Below are 19,450 nucleotides of genomic sequence, written 5' to 3' on the forward strand. Positions count from 1 at the left end.
TTAGCTCACTGTCTCTCTCCTTCCCAACTCTTGCCTCTGGCCAGGGGACTTCAACATACATATTTACCCCCTCTCAAACACTCTAACCACTTAATTCCTCCACCAACTCATTTCTCATGACCTACTACTCCACCCCAACTCAGCTGCACACAAAGAGGGTCATACGATTAATCTTGCCATCGCCCACAAATTACCAACTTCAAGAAGTCTGAAATCCCCTACTCCCTTATATGACCATAATCTTGTAGCTTTTCACCTCTCTTGCTCTCTTCTTTCTCTTATAAAACCATAATCTTTGTCTGTACCATGATGGCCGATCTTTTAATGCTTAATTCTCTCCCAGGCCATCACCCCTTTGCTAACCACTCTCTCTTATTTTTCCCATCTTGACCCACTGGTGAAACGATTCAACTCTCTATTGTCCTTCCTTCTTGAATCCTTATTCCCCTTATCGTTTCACTGATTGTGCCCTACCCAAGCCTCAGTCTTGGATCACTTCCTCCATTTACCACCTTTGCTCTTAGATGTTACTGAATGAAAATGGAGAAAATCATGTATTGGATCTACTACAAATTTATGTTACACGACCTCAACTGGGCTCTCATTGCTGCTAGGTAATCCTTCTAAAACCTGCCTTGTGATTCACTATCCCACTCTCCACTGCAGTTCTTCCAAACCTTTTCTCCTTCCCTCGGCTTCCCTCTACCTCCCCCACATTCTCAGCTGAGAATTTTGCCTCATATTTTACAGAAAAAACTTGAGGCCATTTTCCAGTCTACTTATACTTGAGTCCCTTCCATCTATTTTTTGATCTAGGGACACTGGCCTCTCTGGGAATTTTCTCTGGCTGCTCCCATGTCTGGAATTTTCCCCTCTTCATCTACGCAGGTCTACTGGTTTATCTGGCTTCCTTTAAGGGGAACTTAAATCCCACCATCTACATGAAGCCTTTTCTATCCCCTCTCAATCTCCTCTTAAAACATTTTCCATCCCCTCTAGTGCCTTCCCTCTCTTGTTTATTCCCTATTTATCCTCAGGAATGAAGATTGTACATTTACCTTTTTATACGCCAATGATTTAAAAAATTAAAGAAAATCTTTTGTCCCAAATCCTTTTTGGACTCTTGCCAACCAAGTAGTAAATACATTTCTATAATATCTCATTCTGATGGCCCATGTGCTTCATTGACATCCATATGGTATCACAAAAATTTCGAAGGCCACCAGCACATTGGGTGGATCCCCTCTAGTGGGTTTACAGGAGGACATGGGCAATAATTATTCAGGATTGATGAACATGGATAAGTTGCCACCTATAGAAGGGAAGACCCATTATCAACAAGGTTACAGTTTTACTAGAATATTGAATTTCCCTTGACTGCTGTTTTTGGGCTGGATCTTTGATTTTATAGGAAAATTTCTTCTTCCAATGCAAGTTGGCCACTAATTTGTAAAGTCAGAGTCTTAGAGTTGTCTAGGACACTGAAATGTTAAGTGACTTCCTTATGGTCACAAAATTAGCCTATGTCACTGGCAGGAATTAAATCTAAGTCTTCCTAAATTCAGGGTTGGCTCTCTCTCTTCTACATCATGTTGCCTATCAGAGAATTAGAGCAAATACAAAATCAAACATTGATCAAAGCATATTACCACCTCCAAATTCTGCTTTAATCTGCCCACATTTTATACTGTACCTCCTCCCTCCAAACCACTACCAACCTTGCCTGTATTTTGTGGTTGCCATGAACATGACTGGTAGACCTATGGCTGAGGAAAGTATCCAGTTGCAGACGTTGACAATTTTGGCATTTCGGGGAGTACGGAAATCCAAGGCCTTGACTGGATGGCAGACGGCAATGTAGCGATCGACACTCATGGTGCAGAGAGTAAAGATGCTGGTGAACATGTTATAATAGTCTATGGAGATTACAATCTTGCAGAGGATGGTGCCAAATGGCCAGGTGCCCATCAAGTAGTTGACACTTTGAAAGGGCAATGTGCTGGTTGCTAGGGCATCTGCCAGGGCTAGATTAAAAATGTAGATGTTGGTGGCTGTCTTCATCTTGGTGTATCTGGAAGAAGAAGGAAGAGTGGTCATAGACTCAGTAAAATAACCAAAAGTAATTTAACAAAAATTCTAGTTTCACAAGAGTGCAAAGAATATATCTTGCCTTATTCTTGGTTACAAGGCAAGGTTATAAGGTGGTTTAGGAGATAAAGCATCAGTTTCCAAATCAAGAAGACCTAAGTTTGGCCTTGATCTCTTACTCTGTGACCTGGGCAAGTCACTTAACTGGTGGCTTATTACTGGGCAAGTCTGCCTCAGCTTCCTCATCTTTACAATGGGGATAATAATAGTACCTGAGGAGTACTCCCAGGATTGTTGTGAGGATCAGAGGATACTTATAAAGTGCTTTACAAACCTTGAAGCTCTATATAAATGCTAGTTATTATTATTATAATAACATTTTTATAGGTTGATAGACTCAAGAACCTTAGATCTAGGGGGGACTTTAGAGATAATCTGGCCTAATGCTTTCAGTTTATAGATAAAGACATTGAGGCCTAGAAAGAATTAATGATCTGCTGCAATGAATGTTTGTATGTGTGTAAAAATTCTATTTCACAGACACGGACTAATAATTATAATTTATTTATATGACATTTGAAATTTATATATGATCTTTACATAAAATAAGGTTATACACAAAACAAGGCAACTGAAGCTCATGTGTGGTTTGTAATTTAATCTAAATATTTCAGAGATTACCTGTCACAATTAAATGTCATTAAATCTAATGTAGTTGAATCTCACTGGCTGAGGTTAACCAAAATTTTGTAAGAATTTTCCTCTTCAGCTTTTTGTTCTAATTATCAGTAACCCTCTAAAAACCTTCAGTGGTAGGGTAATATTGAAAAACTTGTACTGAACTGACTAGTGAATCTATGAAGCAAATATTTGGACTAGCTAGTTTAGAAAGCCAATGTAAAAATAATGGTAGCTATTAATTATATGACACTTTAAGGTTTGCAAAGTACTTTACTTTTCTCATCTCATATATCTTCATCACAGCCCTTTGAGGTAGATGGTGTTTATCCCTGTTGCAGGGATGATGAAACAGGCTGAGAGAGGTTACTGACAAGTGTCCCATGGCTGGAAAGTGTCTGAGGCAGTATTTGAATTGGAGTCTTCCTGTCCAATGCTCTGTGCCACCTAACTACCTAGCATATGACAAGACCCTGTGATTTCCTTGGTGTTTGAACTTACTCCATTCCAACCTGTTCATGACTTAGTAGATATATTCTACTGAATTGCCTGAAGCACATAGAGATTGTGTTCTTCTTAAGGTAATACAGCTAGTATATTTCTGAATGGGATAAGAACCCATGACTTCTTTGACCCTAATATCTAAATTTTAATCATTACTTCAGGTAATTTCTTCAGAAATTAATCTTTCATAAAGAAGAATAAGGGAATAGAATTGTCTTTAACTTGAGCATTTTTATTTTTTTTGAGGTTTAAAAAAAACAAATTAATGAACACAATTTTTAAGAGTTTCTTTTCAAATAAAAAGAAATTGTCTATGTGGCTTTAAGCTTTGATATTACTGGCTTTGATCAGAAGCAGGTTTTAACGATGTTTCTGAGCAGAAGAGACAAGAACACTATTGCTAGGTAGCCATTCATTACAGACATGGCTGGTCTAAAGACCTCCCTGCTGCATTAGTCACTTTTCTACCAAGCAGAATCTACATTTTATACCTTATCTTTATCTATAATAGAGTGTTTTATGTTAAATATCAGCTCTTTCACTGTCAGCTTGGTGACTCATCATAACACATCTCAGCCTATTCTCTTATCTTGGAATTCAGTGTTTCTTGCTGTATGGTTATTTAAATTATTTTTTAAAATCATTTTCTCCTTCGCTGAGATGAAGTTGAATAAAATTAGGTTCTCTGTCATATGTGTCATGCAAAGTAAATTGCACATTTATCTACTGAAACTATCCCAATTGACATTAAAAAATAACTAAGGCACTGCTTAATTTTTCTCCATTTAAAGCCAAACGGCTCTTTTCAGAAGTGACTCAAGTTTTTTTTTTTTTCCTTCTCCCAATTACTCACAAATTGAGTCACTGGTCTTTGTCTACATAGCTGAAATATAATCAGTCGTGCTCCAGAGATTCAGTCTTTCTAATTCCTTGTGGCTTATTAAGCAGGCCTTTTGAGGGTAGGGTGCGTACTGCAATATCTCCTTCCCCAGATTCATAAGCAGCTAGATGGCATAGTGGATATAACGATGAATTTGGACTAATAAAGACCTGAATTCAAATCCCTGTCAAAATACTTCCTATCTTACTTGCTCTGAATCTGGGAAAATCATTTAGCCTCTCTTAATTTCCTTGTCTGAAAAGTGGGAATAATGATAACACCCACCTCCCAGGATTGTTGTGAGAATCAAATGGAATGATATTTGTAAATCACTTTGCAAATCCCCAAATACCATAAAATGCAGCTGATCAGAACAATAGACTTATTTCAATTATTTCCAATCCTGCCATAGTTTTATGAACATGATCACTATGGAATGATAAGTCCATATTGCTAAATGCTTGGCCAGGCATGGGAGTATATTACTGAAGACTGAGTGGGAACCACAGACCATAAAAAAGGAGATTTGAGAGAAGGAAGAATTATATCAAGAAAGTATTCTGATACTGAAAGTGGGGACCCTTGGGTGCTGTTGCAACTTGAGTAATGTCCAGATCAATGTCCTGACACAAACCCAGAGTAATATGCGTCAGCAGCCAAGTTCCTAATGCAGGATATCATCATTCAAAATTGACAGAGGATTTGTTCTATTCTCAAATTTTAAAGTAAGTTTGTCCCTGTAGTCATAGTATCTCCATGAGAGTTTCCTTATTTTCCACCATGTCAGCAGCTCACAATTTTGAGTAAAGTTACTGGCAGACATAAAAAGTCATAGATGTGGATCTTCAATCAGCCAGTCAATTAATAGACCCTTGTTAGGCATTTCATACATGCCAGGCACTGTGCTAAGTGCTGGAACTCAATTTGGGTCTTTATCCATGGAATGTGTGGCCATAGATAATTTAAGGCCAGCCTTGTGCAAAACTGTTTGTAGTAAGGACCTGTCTTCATCTGTACTCTGGACTTCCAGGGCAGATCATCATGGAATCTTCCAGTGTTCTCTCAGGCAGCGGTCCATGGTCCTTTCCTCTCCTTACTCATATTATCCACATCAAAACTTAACTAGTTTGCTTTCCATCCTTATAAGGGCCTTATTAGGTGACTGAATAGGTAAACTGATAAACTAATTCACACTAATGTGTCAGTGGATTTATGAGTTAGTTCTCTCAGGTAATAAGTTTGATTTTTAATAAAGTCCCTCCATTCTAAGGGTGAGTACAATGGTCAGAATTTTGGGAACTGTGTCAGATGATGGGACACATTTTAGAGGATTGGTTGTTGTCCTTCATTCTCAAAGAGTACAAAATGACATCCCTATGCTTGAGTCAAGATTCGATGTGTCCAACTGTGGCTGATCAGGCCAATATGAGCTTGGAATGCTCTACCACAGGTCAGGCACAAATGGTCCATGTGAACATTTGGGGTGGATACTCCAAACTTTTGCGTCCTGCATTTCCTTTGAGTTGTAACAAATTGATGTGAAAGGCTGGCTCTATATGCACATGTTTGATTGTGAGTGATCAGACTGGTTCTTGTAATAAGAATGATAATAATAATATTAAATGGATAAAGAGCAGACTTTGGAGCTAGGAAGACTGTTTCAAGGCCTTTCTTAAACACACACTGGCTGTGTAAACCTGAGTAAGTAAGTCAATATCTCAATGCTCCTAAGCAAATCTCTAAAATTATAAATTGCAGAATATGTGTCAACCCTCTTTGAAAGAGAGAGTTCCCTTACTGGGAATTTCTTATGCCAATGAAACCACAGGTTTATTCACCTCCACCCCCCAATTGTAATGATAATAACAATAAACTTCATTTGCATGGTGCTTTGCAGCTTAAACAGATGTTCTCACACAATAATAGTAGTAATAGCTAGCATTCATAAAACGCTTTAAGGTTTTCAAAGCACTTTACAAGTGTTATTTCATTTTACCCTCACAACAACTCTGGAAGATAGGTGCTATTATTGGCCCTGTTTTACAGTTGAGGAAACTAAAGCAAACAGAAATTAAGTGACTTGCCCAGGGTCACACAGCTAGTAAGTATCTGAATTCAGATTTGAAGTCAGGTCTTCCTGGCTCCAGGTCCAGAGTTCTATCTATGGTGCCACATTCTGGGGGATGTAGTGCATGATCCAACTGAAATTCCTTTCTCCAAAGTTGCTAGTTATTGCTAAATTGCCTCATACTTTTGACCTCTTTGCAGCCTTTGACACTGTTGGTCACCTTCTCCTACTGGATACTGTCCTAATTCTCCTAGTTCTAGCCATTGTCTCCTAGTTCTCCATCTACCTGTCTTCTCTCTCCTTAGTCTCCTTTTCTTGATCTTCATCCAGGTCATGTCCATTGACCATGGGTGTTATCATAGACTCTGGGATCATAGACTTTGAGCTGATAGGGACCTTTGACCTCAAGGCTCTGACCTGAGACCTCCTTTTTTCTATTCTATACTATAGTGATCGACGACTTCATCAGTTCCCATGGTTCAACTCATCTCAATGCAGATTATCGATTCCTAGATCTATAAATCCATCCCTAATCTTTCTCCTTGGCTCCCAGTCCCATATCACCAATTTTCTTTTAGACATTTCAAACTGGATTCCCCATAGGCTTCTCAAGTGGAAAAACAGAACTTTGCATCTTTTCCTCAACTTCCCTATTACTATATTGGGTACCCCCATTCTCCCAGTCACCCAGGCTTATGACTTCATCATTATCCTTAACTCCTTACTAGCACTCATTCCACATATACAATTTGTTGCTAAACTATGTCATTTTTATTTTCATAATATCTCCAATGTATGTCCATTCCTTTCCATAAATATGTAAATACTTATAGATATATCCACCAATTAAATGTAAGCTCCTTGGGAGCAGCAACTATTTCATTATATCTGTAACACTTAGGCTAGTGCCTGGTATGCAATAGGTGATTAATAAATATTTGTTGACTTCTTGATTAAGTATTAGCCAACAGCCTTATATTAGCCCTTATCACCTTTCACTTGGGCTTTTGCAACATCCTTCTAGTTGGTCTGCCTGACTCAAATCTCTTCCCATTCTAATCAATCTTCAATTTAGCAACTAAAGTGATTTTCCCAAAGGACAAGTCTGACTATGTCATTGTATTCCATAAACTGCAGTGGCTCCCTATTACCTATATGATAAAATATAAACTCTTATTTGACATTTAAAACCCTTCATAATCTGATCCCTTCATACTTGGCCAATCTTCTTATGCACACGTGTGTATGTATCACCTATTTACATTGTTATTTTCCTATTGTGTCTCCAAATAGAATTTGAGCTCCTTGAAAGCTCAAATTGTTATCTTTCTTTTTATTCTTGTTGCTTAGCACAGTGCTTGGCACATAGTATGCGTTTCAGAAAGCCTTGTTGATTGACTAACTATAAGAATTATCATTACTATTTTACAGACCGAACAGCTAGTCCATGGATGAATGGGGACCTTAGGATCACGGAAGCATAACTTTTGAACTTACAAGAACCTGGGAGACCATAGAGTCCAACCTCCTTATTTTACAAAGGAAGAAACTGAGGAAAAGTGATTTTTTTTCATGGTCACACAAGTAGGAAGCAACAGAACCCAGGTTCTCTAACTCAAAACCCAGCCCAGGCTTAAATCTAGGTTTAGTGATATTTTTGTTGCCTTTTTATTGAACTTAGTCTGGTTCATGAAAAGAAAAAAAGGTATGTTCAAGAGTTTTTTTCCACCAAAAGTTCCTTTTGAAATCTGCCTTTGAATTGACCATGAACTCTTTCTGACTCCAGAAATAAAAATGCCTTTTCACTAAGGATGAAATTCTGAAAATTTTGGAAATGAGGGAAAAACTGTTTTAGAACCCAGCTGGCCATTCAGAACAAGTTCTTTAAATAGCCTTGTCTCCAGGTCTGGGATTCATTGTAAAAGCAGAAATGAATGGGAAGTATAGCAGGACACCTGCTCTACTTTGGAGCCACTTTATTTTCTGTGCTGTTGTCAAGCCAGAACAGTCTAACTAATGATGTTTTGCTGCTTTTCCCTAACGCTGCTCAAAGAGAGGCTGTTTTTTTTTTTATTGAACTCGCTAAGTATTTACTATGTGTGTGTGGCCCATTATTTGTTCTGTACCATATGCCACTTAAATTTCTCACATCTGCCTCACATTTTATGTAGGTTTCACCTCTCAGAAAGGACAAAACAAAGCACATCTCTGCTTTAAAAAGGAGAATAAGAATGACAAGGGAGTTCCAAGAATTGCTGTCCATTTGGTTCAGACTCTTCATGACCCTATTTAGAGTTTTCTTGGCAAAGATCCTGGAGTAGTTTATTTCCTTCTCCAGTCATTTTCTAGATGAGAAAACAGGGGCAAACAGGGTTAAGTGACTTGCCCAGGGTCACACAGCTAGTACGTGTCTGAGGTCATATTTGAACTAAGGAAGATGAATCTTCCTTACTTCAGGGCCTGGGCTTAATACACTACAACACCAAGCTGGCTTAGAGAATCCCTACTTAATGCCCAGAATTTGTGGGGCAGATCCAATTTAATGAAATAAAGATGTGTTACCCCAAAGTGTAGGAAAACATAGAGGGGGAGGTGGAGCCAAGATGGTGGCTGGTAAGCAGGGACTAGAGTGAGCTCCGTTACCGAGTCCCTCCAAAAACCTATAAAAAATGGCTCTGAACCAATTCTAGAATGGCAGAACCCACAGAACAGTAGAGGGAAGCAGGGCTCCAGCCCAGGACAGCCTGGATGGTCTCTGGGTGAGGTCTATTCCACATGGAGCTGGGAGCTGGGAGCTGGGAACGGAGTGGAGCAGAGCCCAGCCGGAGCAGCGTGGACCATCCAGACCAGAAGCCGGGCGGAGGGGGCCCTAGCGCCCTGAATATGTGAGCTGCGGCAGTTACCAGACCCCTTGACCCACAAACACCAAAGACTGCGGAGAAGGTTAGTGGGAAAAGCTGCGGGGAGTGGAAGGAGTTCGCGGTTCGGCTTCCAGCCCCGGGGGCAGCGGAGGTGGGGCAGCTACAGCTGTTGTTACTTCCGGCTCCAGGCCCACCTGGTGGGAGGAATTAAGTGGTGGATCAGAGCAGGAGTGCACAGCCTGCTGAAGATCTAAGCCCAGTTCGGGTTGGGGGTTCTTGGGGAAGGAGCAGTGCGGGTCTGACAGAGCTGGCACCTCCCCCCTAAACGTGGAACATAGAACTCGTTAGTCTACAAGCAGTCATACCCCACTGAAAAACTCAAGGGTCAAGTTAGTTGGTTGGGAATATGGCCAGGCAGTGAAAACGCACCCAGATTCAGTCTCAGACTTTGGATTCTTTCTTTGGTGACAAAGAAGACCAAAACATACAGCCTAAAGAAGACAACAAAGTCATAGAGCCTACAACCAAAGCCTCCAAGAAAAACATGAACTGGCCCCAGGCCATAGAAGAACTCAAAAAGGATTTGGAAAAGCAAGTTAGAGAAGTAGAGGAAAAATTGGGAAGAGAAATGAGAAGGATGCGAGAAAACCATGAAAAACAAGTCAATGACTTGCTAAAGGAGACCCAAAAAAATACTGAAAAATACACTGAAGAAAACAACACCTTAAAAAACAGACTAACTCAAATGACAAAAGAGCTCCAAAAAGCCAATGAGGAGAAGAATGCCTTGAAAAGCAGAATTAGCCAAATGGAAAAGGAGGTCCAAAAGACCACCGAAGAAAATACTACTTTAAAAATTAGATTGAGCAAGTGGAAGCCAGTGACTTGATGAGAAATCAGGATATTATACAACAGAACCAAAGGAATGAAAAAATGGAAGACAATGTGAAATATCTCCTTGGAAAAAACCACTGACCTGGAAAATAGATCCAGGAGAGATAATTTAAAAATTATTGGATTACCTGAAAGCCATGATCAAAAAAAGAGCCTAGATACCATCTTTCAAGAAATTATAAGGGAGAACTGCCCTGATATTCTAGAGCCATAGGGCAAAATAGAAGTTGAAAGAATCCATCGATCGCCTCCTCAAATAGATCCCAAAAAGAAATCTCCTAGAAATATTGTTGCCAAATTGCAGAGCTCCCAGATCAAGGAGAAAATACTGCAAGCAGCCAGAAAGAAACAATTTGAGTATTGTGGAAACTCAATCAGAATAACCCAAGATCTGGCAGCTTCTACATTAAGAGATTGAAGGGCTTGGAATGCGATATTCTGAAGATCAATGGAGCTAGGATTAAAACCCAGAATCACCTACCCAGCAAAACTGAGTATCATGTTCCAAGGCAAAATATGGATTTTCAATAAAAGAGAGGACTTTAAAGCTTTCTCAGTGAAAAGACCAGAACTGAATAGAAAATTTGACTTTCAAACACAAGAATCAAGAGAAGCATGAAAAGGTAATCAAGAAATGGAAATTGCAAGGGACTTACTAAAGTTGAACTGTTTTGTTTACATTCCTACATGGAAAGATGATGTGTATGATTCATGAGACCTCAGTATTAGGGTAGTTGAAGGGAATATGCATATATATGTATATGTTTATGTATATATATAAGTGAATGTGTATGCATGTATATATCTATGTGTATATGTATGTATGTGTATATATATATGTGTGTTTATATATATATATATATATATATATATATATATATATATATATATATATATGTAAAAGAGAGAGTGCAGACACAGGGTGAGTTGAAGATGAAGGGAAGATATCTAAAAGAAATAAAATGAAATTAAGGGATGAGAGAGCAACATACTGAGAGAGGGAGATAGGGAGAGATAGAATGGGGTGGATGATCTCGCATAAAGGTGGCAAGAGGAAGCAGTTCTGTGTGAGGAGGGGAGAGGGCAGGTGAGGGGGGAATGAGTGAACCTTGCTCTCATCAGATTTGGCCTGAGGGGGAATACCATACATACTCAGTTGGGTATCTTACCCCACAGGAAAGAAGAGGGAGGAAGTTAAAAAAAATAAATAAAAGGGGGGGGATGATGGAGGGGAGGGCAGATGGGGGTGGAGGTAATCAAAACAAACACTTTGGAAAGGGGACAGGGTCAAGGGAGAAAATTCAATAAAGCGGGATGGGTTGAAAAGGAGCAAAGTGTAGTTAGCCTTTCACAACATGAGTATTGTGGAAGGGTTATACATAATGATACATGTGTGGCCTAGGTTGAATTGCTCAACTTCTTAGGGAGGGTGGGTGGGAAGGGAAGAGGGGAGAGAATTTGGAACTCAAAGTTTTAAAATCAGATGTTCAAAAACAAAAAAGTTATTGCATGCAACTAGAAAATAAGATACACAGGCAATGAGGCGTAGAAATTTATCTTGCCCTACAAGAAAGGAAGGGAAAAGGGGATGAGAGGGGAGAGGGGTGATAGAGGGGAGGGCTGACTGGGGAACAGGGCAACCAGAATATAAGCCATCTTGGAGTGGGGGGGAGGGTAGAAATGGGGAGAAAATTTGTAATTCAAACTGTTGTGAAAATCAATGCTGAAAACCAAATATGTTAAATAAATAAATTTAAATTTAAAAAAAAAACATAGAGAGGAAGAATAGTCAAATAAGCACCTAAATTATCCTGTGGTTGCCCTGTCTGAAAACCGGGCTGTGACTATCTTTCAAGAATAGGATGTGCTTGGAATACTAATGTGTTGTTGGTGGAGTTGTGAACCGATCCAATCATTCTGGAGAGCAATTTGGAACTCTGCCCCAAAAGCTATAAAACTGTGCGTACTCTTTGATCCAGCAATACCACTACTAGGTCTGTATCCCAAAGAGGTCATAAAAAAGGGAAAAGGACTCAAATGTACAACAATATTTATAACAGCTCTTTTTGTGGTGGCCAAGAACTGGAAATTAAGGGGATATCCATCAATTGGGGAATGTCTGAACAAGTTGTGGTATATGAATATAATGGAATACTATTGTGCTATAAGAAATGATGAGCAGGTAGATTTCAGAAAAACCTGGAAAGACTTACATGAACTGATGCTCAGTGAAGCAAGCAGAATCAGAAGAACTTTGTACACAATAACAGCAACACTGTATGATCACCTATGATAGATTTAGCTTTTCTCTGCAATGCAGTGATCTAATTTTAAAAGACTCATGATGGAAAATGCTATCCATATCCGGAGAAAGAACTATGGATTCTGAATGCAGATCAAAGCATACAATTTTTGCTTTCTTTGTTTTTTTCTTTCTTGTGGTTTTTCCCTTTTGTTCTGATTCTCTGTTCACATGACTAATATGGAAAAAATCTAATATGATTGCACATGTATAACCTACATCAGATTGCTTGATGTCTTGGGGAGGGAGGGAGGGAGAAAAATTTGGAGATCACCACCTTATAAAAGTGAATGTTGAAAACCATCTTTGCATGTAAGTGGAAAAAATACTATTAAGTGGGAAAAAAGAAAACTACTTATCTATTGGATCATAAAAAAATAGGCTGTTCTATACAAAAGCCAGCCATTGATGTAATGGAAGGGGCTATCCAGTGTTATTTTGGGATTGTTCCTCATCAGAATATTTTTCATTTACTCTATATATGCCTATAAATATCCATGCTATCTGCCATGATATATGTAAAGCTTCTTGAGAGCAGCTATTTTATTTTTGTATCTCCAATGCTTTACATAGGGTCTGGTATACAGTAAGTGCTTAATAAATGCACGTTGACTGATTGATTAAGAGAGTGTGTAGATAAATGCTTATTATGCTATGATTGAACAGGAGACATTTCACTTATTTCAGTGTCTCAGAACAGAAAATAAAGAGATCAGATTTCAGATAAGCCAATTAGTGTTGTAGACTGGAGTATTACTCTTTTTTGGCCTTGTGGCTTTTGGTTGGAGGAGTCAGAGGGAAGTTTAGATATCTAGAACAGGAAATGAAATAGAGAAATTTCATTTTGTTATTGAGATTGACTGTCTATCTGTGTTTCTGCATCTCTCTCTTTCTCTTATCTCTTCTTCACCTCACATACTTTCACACGCAGAATTCATTCAATAAACATTTATTAAGTGCCTACTATGTGTCAGACACAGGGCTAATTTAAAAGACTTAAGTGGCCATCTATTTTGACAAATGCTACAAAATTAATCTTCACCACAACATACCTAAATGGTCATCTAGAATTTACTTAAAGACCTCCAATGGATTCTATCTTAGTAAATGTTTAACAACTGACTCTTTGGCAGGGGATGTATATATTAAGTTTAACCTGCGTCATTAACATTTTCCGTATCATTTTCTTAAATCTAGACAACCAACAAACCAATAAATCAAGCCCTAATCTGTAGCATTTGCTGCCAATTTCCAAGGTGTTAATACGCACACTGAAAATTTAACAATTGGCTGTCTTGAACCTGTTTGAGCTAACTCCAACATAGTCTTTCCTCCAGTGGAGGTGATACCTGGAAAAACACTACTCTTCCATACTTAATGTAGGATATTTGACCATCTCAGACAGAAAATAATAACATTAACTAACATTTATATAGTGCTTTAAAGTGTGCAAAGTATTTTAGAGATATTAGCTCATTTCAATTGATCCTCATAGCAGCTAGCATTTCTATAGTGCCTTAAGATTTGCAAAGTGCATTACAAATATCATCTCATTTGATTGTCACAATCACCATTTTACTGACAAGGAAACTGAGGCAGGGAGAAATTAAGTGATGTACCCGGGGTCACACAGCTACTAAGTAACTGAGGCTAGATTTGAACTCAGATCTTTCTGACTCCAGATCCAGGTCTTTAAATACTGTGTCATCTTTCTGTGAGATAAGTTCTATTATTCCCATGAGGAAACTGAGGCAGTGCTTGGTTAAGTGACTTACTTAGGGTTATACAATTAGTGTGTGGGGGGCAGAATTAGAATTCACTTAGATTCACTTCCAAATGAAATCATAGGGTGGCTCGATATTAGCTTGAGCATCTTGCTGAATGATTTTTTGGAGTCATTCAATTCAACCAATATTGCTTAGTGAAGCTATGTACAAAGTGCTGTGCTAGTCACTAGGAATACAAAGACAAAAACAAGAAAGATCCTTGCCCTTAAGAAAATGACATATTCTCCCTCCTCTTTCTGAAGATACACTATATTTTTGTTGTTCAGTTCTTTCAGGCACTTCATGACCCCATTCGGGGTTTTCTTGGCAAAGATGCTGGAGTAGTTTATTTCCTCCTCCAGCTCATTTTACAGATGAGGAAACAGACACAAACAGGGTTAAGTGACTCACCTATGGTCACACAGCTAGTAAATGTCTGAGATCAGATTTAAAAACTCAAGAAGATGAGTCTTCCTGATTCTAAGCCCAGCTCTCCATTTGCTGTGCCACCCAGCTGCTCACAATGTATTTGCTGTTGAATAAATAGAATAGACTTTCAGGACAGAGAGAGCACTAACAAGGTGGAGGTGGAAGTGGGGGCTAGGAAAGATTTGGAAAGACTTTTTGTAGATGGCAGATCCTGAGCTGAGCCTTGAAGAGAGGGATTCTATGAGGTGGAGGTGAAAAGGGAACTCATTCTGTGCTTGTCATCCAATTTGGCTGGAACATGGAATCTGGAATAGAAGTAATATGAAATCGAGACAGTGGAGGTTTGTAAATGTCTAGCTGAATAGTATGTATTTTGTCATTGAAACTGACTTACTGTTTCACTGAAACACTGAATATTTTTGCAAAGGGTAGCATCATCAAACTTCTGACTTTGGAATATTCCTTTGTCAATAGTGTTGTGGGGAGGGCAAAAGCTGGAAGCAGAGGACTGATAAACAGAATGGAAGCATATAAATATATAAGCAAATGTAGGTAGATTCAGATATAGAGGTATACGAATATATAGATATATAGCTACATAGATATAGCTATATATAGATACATGGAATACATACACATACATACATATTCACACATATTTGTTTCTAATGGTAGCCATCTCTAGGATGGGGGAGAGAGGTGAAAAGGGGGAAAAAAGAAATTTACATGATAACTTTATTATATATTTAAAAAGAATAGCAAGTTGTACATAATAGATTTGCAGTTTCATGTACAATCATTTTAAAAATTGTGTTATGGAAATGCTTGTTTTATTCCATAAATTAAAAATAAAATAAATAAAACTAAAAAAAGCTGGAGGCAGAGAGAGCAATCAGTTGGCTATTTCAATAGTATGTATTTCCATGTAGGCGGTGATGAGGGTTTTTCAGTTGTAGCTCTGTGAGTGGAGATAAGGGGAGGGAATATGGGAAATGTAAAAGTGAGATTGAAAAGCTTTCACAATTGATTAGATCAAGAGGTGAGGAACAGGAAAGAAACAAAGATATAGAGGTCTGCCAAAGCCAAATGCTAAATTTGCTGGGGAAGCTCTTACTGCTTGAAAATTGGCAAAAGCTACAAATCAGGCCTTGATCTGTTGTTTTGTTGATTGGCTACACAAGTGATGGAAAAATATTAATGAGGTAAATTAAACTTAAAAGGGCATCCTGCTTATATAATATCATATATATGCGGGTCCTATATATATGTATATTACACAGATATTATATATCCTGCATATATAACATAATATATTTATATATGTGGATTCTACATTTTTAAGTTTAATGTATATTATTAACATTTTCTCCATCACTTAAATGTAGATTATATATATATGCACTATAGACTAAATACACACACTATATATGTATATAATATATAATATACATATATTTATGTGTGTATATATATATATATATACACACACATGCATATACACATATCTGTGATATATATCACATCGTATCTGGTTGTTAAGCATTCACCAGCATGCTCTTGCAAAGTTGATTCAAAAATTGTGAATCTGGGTGACTAGAGAGCTGAATAGAGGGAGAAGAGAAGAGACTTGGAGGACACCCACTATTAGTAAGTATAAATCACAGGGATGAAGATCCAGCAAAGGAGACAGAGAAGTGATAGAATAGATAGGAGTTAAGCCTAAGGGGAGCAGAACATGGCCTACATAGTGTTGGGGGTAAAACTGATTGACAGCCCATCTACCCTGCTCTTCACCACAACGTAGCACCACACCCCCACTTCTCCTAGAATTACATTTAAAAACTCTCTCATTATAAGAAAGTATATAATCGTATAGCCAACACTGATAAAATGATCAGTTGTTTAATTAGATGGATTACTTATGTCTCTAAAATGAGTTCTTGCACAAATAAATGTATTATCAAAGTAATTAGTCAAAAGTCTCAAATACATATTAAAATAGCTATATCATGAGATTTGAAACTTTAAAGCCTCTGTTTGTAATTGCTCTAAATGACATTTTCAACAGAACTCTTAAAGGTTTCAGTTTTAAAACATATATTTGGGAGTTTTAACTTGAACTATCTTAATTGTATTTTTCAAATATAAGAAATGTGTATACTAGGAGAAACCAATCCTTCAACATAATGCAACAATTGGTCATAATGCTATCTTAATGAAGCATATTTATCTTTGCAAATGATGAATTTAAAACAGATATTTACCTACTATTTTTGAAGGCACATAAAAGAAACCAGGATTTCTCCTCTCTCTCTCTCTCTCTCTCTCTCTCTCCTACTCTATCTGATACACAAACATATAAAAATTCACATACATGTGTAGCATAGATTATAATTTCCTAGAGGACAATAACTATGTAATGTATTATTGTATTGTTTTGAATAAAGCTCTAGTCAAGAAGTAAATATTTAACCAATATTGTCATCTTTAACAATATCCAGAGTAGGCCAAGATGGCGGCTGAAAAGCAGGGACTAGCGTGAGCTCCCCACCAAGTCCCTCCAAAAACCTACAAAAAATGGCTCTGAACCAATTCTAGAATTGCAGAACCCACAAAATAGCAGAGAGAAGCAGGGCTCCAACCCAGGACAGCCTGGATGGTCTCTGGGTGAGGTCTACCCTGCACGGAGCTGGGAGCTGAGCAGAGCAGAGTGGAGCAGAGCCCAGCCTGGGCTGTGCCCCCAGACCAGCAGCTGGGCGGAGCGTGCCCTAGTGCCCTGAATCAGTGAGCTGCAGCAGTTACCAGACTTCTCAACCCACAAACACCAAAGACAACAAAGGTTAGTGGGAAAAGCTGCAGGAGTAGAAGGAGGTGGCGGTTTGGCTACCGCCCCTGGGGCAGTGGAGGTGGGGCAGTTACAGAACTATAGCTGCAGTTGCTTCTGGCCCCAGGCCCACCTGGTGGGAGGAATTAAGTGGTGGATCAGAGCAGGAGTGCACAGCCTGCTGAAGTTCTAAGTCCAGTCCGGGTTGGGGGTTCTTGGGGAAGGATGAGTGCTGGTGTGGCAGAGTTGCTGCATTCCCCCAAGCATGGAACATAGAACTCTTTAGTCTACAAGCAGTCATACCCCACTGAAAAACTCAAAGGTCAAGTTAGTTGGTTGGGAATATGGCCAGGCAGCGAAAATGCACCCAGATTCAGTCTCAGACTTTGGAATCTTACTTTGGTGACAAAGAAGACAAAAACATACATCCAGAAGAAGTCAACAAAGTCAAAGAGCCTACATCAAAAGCCTCCAAGAAAAACATGAACTGGTTTCAGGCCATGGAAGAGCTCAAAAAGGATTTGGAAAAGCAAGTTAGAGAAGTAGAGGAAAAATTGGGAAGAGAAATGAGAAGGATGCGAGAAAACCATGAAAAACAAATCAATGACTTGCTAAAGGAGACCCCAAAAAATGCTGAAAAATACACTGAAGAAAACAACACCTTAAAAAATAGACTAACTCAAATGACAAAAGAGCTCCAAAAAGCCAATGAGGAGAAGAATGCCTTGAAAAGCAGAATTAGCCAAATGGAAAAGGAGGTCCAAAAGACCACCGAAGAAAATACTACTTTAAAAATTAGATTGGAGCAAGTGGAAGCTAGTGACTCTATGAGAAATCAAGATATTATAAAACAGAACCAAAGGAATGAAAAAATGGAAGACAATGTGAAATATCTCATTGGAAAAACCACTGACCTGGAAAATAGATCCAGGAGAGATAATTTAAAAATTATTGGACTACCTGAAAGCCATGATCAAAAAAAGAGCCTAGATATCATCTTTCAAGAAATTATCAAGAGGAACTGCCCTGATATTCTAGAACCGCAGGGCAAAATAGAAATTGAAAGAATCCGCCGATCGCCTCCTCAGATAAATCCCCAAAAGAAATCTCCTAGGAATATTGTCGCCAAATTCCAGAGCTCCCAGATCAAGGAGAAAATACTGCAAGCAGCCAGAAAGAAACAATTTGAGTATTGTGGAAACATAATCAAAATAACCAAAAATCTAGCAGCTTCTACATTAAGAGATCGAAGGGCTTGGAATACGATATTCTGGAGGTCAATGGTGCTAGGATTAAAACCAAGAATTACCTACCCAGAAAAGCTGAGTATCATGCTCCAAGGCAAAATATGGATTTTCAATAAAAGAGAGGACTTTCAAGCTTTCTCACTGAAAAGACCAGAGCTGAATAGAAAATTTGACTTTCAAACACAAGAATCAAGAGAAGCATGAAAAGGTAATCAAGAAAAAGAACAAGAAAAAGAAATTGCAAGGGACTTACTAAAGTTGAACTGTTTTGTTTACATTCCTACATGGAAAGGTGATGTGTATGATTTATGAGACCTCATTATTACAGTAGCTGAAGGGAATATGCATATATATCTATATATATCTATATGTTTATGTATATATATGTATATGTGATGTTAGTGTGTATGTATGTGTGTATATATATATGTATGTGTATATATATATATATATATACATATATACACAGAGAGAGAGAGAGAGAGAGAGAGAGAGAGAGAGAGAGCGGGCACAGGGTGAGTTGAAGATGAGGGGAAGATATCTAAAAGAAATAAAATCAAATTAAGGGATGAGAGAGGAATATATTGAGAGAGGGAGATAGGGAGAGATAGAATGGGGTAAATTATCTCGCATAAAAATGGCAAGAAAAAGTAGTTCTGTAGGAAGGGAAGAGAAGTCAGGTTAGGTAGAATGAGTGAATCTTGCTCTCATCAGATTTGACCTGAGGAGGGAATACCATACATACTCGGTTGGATAACTTACCCCACAGGAAAAAAGGAGGAAGAAGAAGATAATAAAGGGGGGGATGATAAAAGGGAGGGCAGATGGGGGTGGAGGTAATCAAAAACAAACACTTTTGAAAGGGGACAGGGTCAAGGGAGAAAATTCAATAAAGGGGCATAGGTTAGG

The 19,450-nt window shown here is 38.4% G+C and overlaps 1 protein-coding gene across 1 annotated transcript in view; it reads right to left on the reverse strand.

Annotated features, from left to right (window-relative positions):
* The window catches only part of OPRM1 (opioid receptor mu 1), a 62,582-nt gene that overhangs the window by 12,630 nt on the left and 30,502 nt on the right, over positions 1 to 19,450 (reverse strand). The window contains exon 2 of the mRNA XM_036767328.1: positions 1,719 to 2,071. Within this exon, the coding sequence (XP_036623223.1) occupies positions 1,719 to 2,071 (353 nt within the window). The remainder of the gene's footprint in view (positions 1 to 1,718; positions 2,072 to 19,450) is intronic.

This window comes from Trichosurus vulpecula, chromosome 7 (genome assembly GCF_011100635.1).
Source record: "Trichosurus vulpecula isolate mTriVul1 chromosome 7, mTriVul1.pri, whole genome shotgun sequence".
Lineage (NCBI taxonomy): Eukaryota > Metazoa > Chordata > Mammalia > Diprotodontia > Phalangeridae > Trichosurus > Trichosurus vulpecula.